The sequence below is a fragment of the Loxodonta africana genome, chromosome 1, assembly GCF_030014295.1.
Source record: "Loxodonta africana isolate mLoxAfr1 chromosome 1, mLoxAfr1.hap2, whole genome shotgun sequence".
Lineage (NCBI taxonomy): Eukaryota > Metazoa > Chordata > Mammalia > Proboscidea > Elephantidae > Loxodonta > Loxodonta africana.
Genome location: NC_087342.1, coordinates 89,105,119 through 89,111,118, shown reverse-complemented (window position 1 = coordinate 89,111,118; position 6,000 = coordinate 89,105,119). Strand labels below are relative to the sequence as shown.

The 6,000-nt window shown below is 42.0% G+C and overlaps 1 protein-coding gene across 1 annotated transcript in view; it reads right to left on the bottom strand.

Annotated features, from left to right (window-relative positions):
- Positions 1-784: 784 nt before the first annotated feature.
- Positions 785-6,000, bottom strand: part of LOC100659102 (class I histocompatibility antigen, Gogo-C*0203 alpha chain-like) — a 28,659-nt gene continuing 23,443 nt past the window's right edge. Inside the window, exon 6 of the mRNA XM_064282721.1 lies at positions 785-1,066. Coding sequence (XP_064138791.1) covers positions 993-1,066 — 74 coding nt within the window. The 3' untranslated portion in view covers positions 785-992. The remainder of the gene's footprint in view (positions 1,067-6,000) is intronic.

The window sequence follows — 6,000 nt, the reverse complement described above, 5'->3', positions numbered from 1 at the left end:
GGGGCTTCTCTGCACAGGAGCCTCAGGTCCAAAAGGTATGCTCTGCTTCTGGTGCTTCTTTCTTGGTGGTATGAGGTCCTCACTCTCTGCTTGTTTCCCTTTCCTTTTATCTCTTGTAACATAAAAGGTGGTGCAGGCCATGCCCAAGGAAAACTCCCCTTACATTGGATCGGAGATTAGACCTGAGCAAGTGTGTTACATCCCACCCTAATCCTCTTTAACATAAACTAATCTTGCCTCATTATCCACAGGCAGAGATTAGGATTTACAACACATAGGAAAATTATATCAATCACAAAATGGAGGGCCCCCATACAATATTGGGAATCATGGCATCACCAAGTTGACACACATTTTTGGGGGACATAATTCAACCCACTACGTATGGCCTAGCCAAGCTGACACATATTTTTGGGGGCCACAATTCAATCCATCACAAGCCCACACCTGAGAGTTAGGTGACTCAGGCAGGAGCTGACTGGGCCAAGAAGACCACCTCATGATAAGCAGCTGACCTCAGGGGAGGTGGGCTGATTCAAACAATCATGAATATATAATGAGGCCCCAGTGAAAGCTCTGGACACTGAAGCTCCATGGGCTTCCTGGTTTGTGAAAGACATTGATGTATGTGGGAAGGTACTACATCCCTGTTTGGGACATGGAAGCTTCATGTTGGGAAGCTTCCCAGACCTTGTGCTATGTGTATCTTCTTTGTAACTTTTCTTACAATAAAACCACACTTACAAGTAAAACATTTTTGTAAGTTCTGTGAGTCATTTAAGGAGCCCTGGTGGTACAGTGGTTAAAATTCTCGGCTGATAACTGAAAGGTCAACAGTTCAAACTCACCAGCTGCTCCATGTGAGAAAGCTGTGGCAGTCTGCTTCTGTAAAGATTTACAGCCTTGGAAATGTTAGGCAGTTCTCCTCTGTCCTATAGGAATCGACTCGACGACAATGGGTTTGGTTGAGTTATTCTAGAAAATTATAAAACCTAGGGGAGTAGCGGTAGTAGCAGTAGGTCAGAAGTGAGGGAATCCAGGGACCCTTGAACTTGATGCTGGCATCCTGAAAAAGTAGTGGGAAAACCCAGAATTTGTAGCCAGCAGGTTAGAAGTGAGGGTGATGTGAGGACTCCCAAGCTTGTGGCTAGCATTCCAGGTCTTTGGCATCTGGAGGGCTGTGCCCTTTAACTTGTAAGATCTTACCGAGCTACAGGTACTTAGGGTCAGAGGGAGAAGGGCTGCATGTAAAACTGGTGTCAGAACAGTACTGGCAGTAAAGTGGGGATTTGATACATCCTTACATGTGTCATTTCCATACAAAGCAATATAGCCAGGTAGAAGATTTAGGAAGTGGTTCACAGCTCAGCATAAAGAAAATCTCTGAATGCTTGCTCTCTGAAGCTATTCCCCAAACCGATTTCTTGCTAACTTCTTTGTACAAACCAAGGAATCAAGATTTTTCTAATTTAAACATAAAGAAATTTATATATGTGATATTGGGGCTCAGTTTATCTTGGGGAAATCCACAGAACCAGGCCTGAGGCTACACAAGCAGGAACAGAACCCACAACCCCGCCCTTGGTTGGTCCCATACGGAAACCACGGCCGCTGCTCCTGCATCAGATGCCATTGCCCACACCACTGACACCCCTGATGCTGGACACTGGGCCCTGCGGCCAGGATGCTGTCCCTGCTGCTCCTGACAACTGGATGTCACTACTGCCACTCATGCCGCCCTTGCCAAACTGCTTTCTCCACAGTCCCATCTTCTCTGTGTCACCATGTCCTGGGTCAGAGTCTGACATGTGGACATCTGACCTGTAGAGCCTCGGCCTCAGGCCTGTGTCCAACTGCAGAAATGTTTGGGAAAGTGAGTTTTCCTCTTTTGTGAAAGGAGGTGGTCTCAGCTGCCTTCCCGGGCTCTTTAAGCGAGGAATTTCCATAAGGTAGGAGGAGGTTTCAAAGTGCTGCGGTGGGAGTGGGGTTGGAAATAGAAAATGAATGACCAATGTCCTTTCCTGAAGCAGTGATTTGAACTTTACCTGCCATGTTGTTGGTACTTGGATTTGGTTGGATGAATGAGTGACTAATAAATGTCATTTTTCCACTGATTCCCTTCATAGTTTGTTATGGGGTCCAACTTTATCTGTATTAGTTTGTACTCCCAAATAAATACAGTGTCATTGTGGGATGATGGAATGAGAACTCAATGTCTTCTTGTCTTTGTTTCTTACCAGAAGTGAAAAATCCATGTCTATTATTTAGGAGGATCAGTGTGCACTGACATTTTATGCTAATTTTTAGTTCCAGTACATGCACATATTTCTGGGGAGAGGACCCATAGCATTTATCGGTTTTTATGTGACCCTCACTGTCTTAGTTATCACGTGCTGCTCTAACAGAAATACCACAAGTGGGTGGCTTTAACAACCAGGAATTTATTTTCCCACTTTTAGGAGGCTAGAAGTCTGAAATCAGGGGACAGGCTCTAAGGGAAGTCTCTTCCTCTCTCTCTCTCCTTGTCAGCTCTGGGGGAAGGTCTTTGTCTCTTTCCAGCTTCTATTCCTCAGTCCCTTGGCGATGTTCATATGCAAATCTATCTGTCTTCCCCCATCTCTCCTTGTGCTTTTTCTTTGATTGCTTAATCTGCTCTTTTATATTTCAAAAGAGATTGACTTAAAGCACATTATACCCTAATAATAATTAACTCTGTTGAATTGTGGTGTTGGTGAACAATATTGAATATATTGTGGACTGCCAAAAGAACAAACAAATCTGTCTCGGAAGAAGTATAACCAGAATGCTCCTTGGAAGCAAAGATGGTGAAACTGTGTCTCACATACTTTGGACATGTTGTCAGGAGGGATCAGTCCCTGGAGTAGAACATCATGCTTGGTAAAGTAGAGGGTCACTGAAAAAAAGGAAGACCCTCAAGGAGATGGACTGACACAGTGGCTGCAACAAGGGGCTCAAGCATAGCAGCAGTTGTGAGGATGGCCCAGGACAGGGCAGTGTTTCCTTCTATTGTCCATAGCGAATCTATGAGTGGGAACCAACTCAGAAGGCACCTAACAGAAACAACCTTAATACTGTCTCATTAACATGACAAAGAATACTCATTCCCAAATGGGATTATAACCACAAAGTATACCCAGTACCCCAGTGCCATCCAGTGGATTCCAACTCTTAGCGACCCTATAGGACAGGGTAGAACTGCCCCAAAGAGTTTCCAAGGAATGCCTGGCAGATTCGAACTGCTGACCCTTTTGTTAGCAGCCATAGCACTTAACCACTACGCCACAGGTTAGGATTTACAACACGTTTTGGAGGGTCACGGCTCTATCCATAACACCCACAGGAGTCTAAAAAATCCCAGTTTAGACACAGTGTTACTAACATTTTGCCATGAACAACTGGTCACCAAGCTGTTTTTAGGAGGCCCAAGGACATGATATAAATGCTTATCTTTTGCTTGGCTGTGACAAGATAAAGTGGAGGTTTACTTGCTTACTCTTACTCTCCATTTTTAAATATATATGTCATCGTGGGCTCGTAAAAAACAGTTCACACAGCAGCCCTAGTCCACAGGCCATACTTTTTGTAGCATGGCTCTAGATGGAGTTTTATTCTAGCACCTGGTGTCAGGTAAAAAACAGAAAATAATCATTAGTTAATGGGAATTCTTTTTCATACGCTTAGTGTTAAGGTTGACTCTTCCACTAAAAACAACTAAAAATAATAGATAAAATATAAAAAGCAGCCAAAAAGCATAGAAGAACAAGAGAATAATCATTTAGACCAAAATATAAAAATGAGCAAGAATTCAGAGAGAAAAGTTGTGTTTACCCTGAAGGCATTTGCCAACTCTGGAAAATCATAGCTTTGGATTTCTCAGGCTCACAAGCTGTAGGAGATAGGAGATGATGCCTAGAGCTTGTTCAGGTTCAGAGTGTAACAAAAACCCTGGAAAATCTGGGAAACCAAGGGTTCATACCCTCAGAGTAAAGGTGAAGCAAAAGAAAATCTGCTTTAACCCCCAATGCAAGAGTATCCAAGGAAATTTGCCTTTGAGCCAAAAAAAAAAAAAAAAGACCAAATAACAGTGTCTGAGAATTTGTAACCACTAGACAGCCCTTCTTGGGTTTGTTGTCCAAATTTGCTTCACCATTGTGGGCCAAAATAATCTCAATTCATGCATTTAGGATATAATAGGCCTGGATTGGTGGTGACCCAAAACACAAATCTCTAGAGAAATTCATGTTTAATCTATGTGTCAAAGAATTTACACAAATAATTTCACAAGAAAAAAGAGCAGCTCATAGCAAGAAATGTGTATGTATAAATGGGAAAAAGATGTCATTATTCAGAATGAGATGAAACAATAGAGAGTAAGAAGAACCTCATAAGAATTCTATTTTAGAATTATGGGAAATAGAATACAACATAACCATGGTGGTTATGTATGAAGAAAAAATGACAATCTTGAAAAGGCCTGCAAAACATAGGAAATTGAAACTTATATAGCTTTTTGAAATAGAATCAAAGAGAATTTTTAGAAATTAAAAGATAACAATTTGAATTAAAAAATCAGTTTATAGACTTTGCTTCAGGTGGCACAATCAGTTAACACTTGATTATTAACCTAAAGGATGAGGATTCGAACCCACCCTGCAGCGCCATGGAAGAATGGCCTAGTGATCTGCTTCCATAAAGTTTACAGCCAAGAAAACTCTACGAAACAGGTCTTCACTGTAACATATGGGGTCACTATGAGTCAGAATTGACTCAAGGGGAACAAATTTGGTTTTTGTTGTTGGGCCATGATGACAGGAATCAGAATTACTCTCCTTCCATAAACAACGAAAAATTCATACAAAGATATAAAACAGCGTTTTCAGACACTGGACAACAGGCAGCACAAGACTGTGATCCCTAAAAAAGAAAGAAAAGAGGTGAGACTATACTTGTCCAGCTTCCTTCCTGGAGAGAGTTTCCAGGACACAGTGCAGGGAGGAAAAACCCTAACACAGCCCAAGAGCTTTTGTTTTTATTTTGTTTTTTTAGTTAAGCTGATAGAGTTGTGAATTTGGGAGCTCAGAACAATTAGAATTCACAAGGTGAGGGCCTATAGAAAAGACACCAAATAAAAAATCACTGGAAGCCTGCAGAGGGTTTCCCTCAGGTCTTCAGCTGATCAGGGCATCCATGTAAGGAAACTACCCAAGGACAGGAAAAGAACAGTCCAAAAGGACTGCAGGGAACAGTTCCTAGTGTTCCACATGGCTGGGAATAGTGCTTGTTCCCACCAGCCAGACTGGAAGAACTCCTAATTCTCTGGCAATCGGGTAGAGTATTCACAAAGTTCTTGCATCAGAATTGGGAATAATTAGCCCTGAACTAAACATTGTTCTGGTTTCAAATGACAGATATTAAAACCAAGACCCAAAAATCAAACAGTTTCCAAATAATTTGATGTGTCTGTGAGGATCAGTACAATCTATTCCATTTCTGACATTAAATGTGTGGATTGGTCAAATCCAATCTACTACCTGTTCCACTTCTCTGGTACAACTAAATTGAAGGAATTAAATCCCAATTTAAATCTATTAAATTCAGTTCCAATACACCTACACATGCAGTACTTCTTCCTTAGACCCTAACTAACCACTTGGAGCTAGGTCAGACCTCACAATTTGTACGGCACAGTCCTTCTGACGGCCAAGTCTGCCCAAGACCTCAGATGCCAGCCACCAGCTTGGGGATACCCACAACACTCTCACATCTAACTTGTTGACTACAAATCTGGGATTTCCCACTACTTTCTCAGGATGCCAGCTGTAAGCTCAGGAGTCCCCAGAGCCCCTTCACTTCAGACTTGTGGGCTCTCAATACTCCCTCAGGTTTGATAATTCACTAGAATGACTCACAAAACTCAAGGAAAGTGCTATACTTATGATTACTGTTTTATTATGGCAAATAGGATACAAAAGAAGAAGC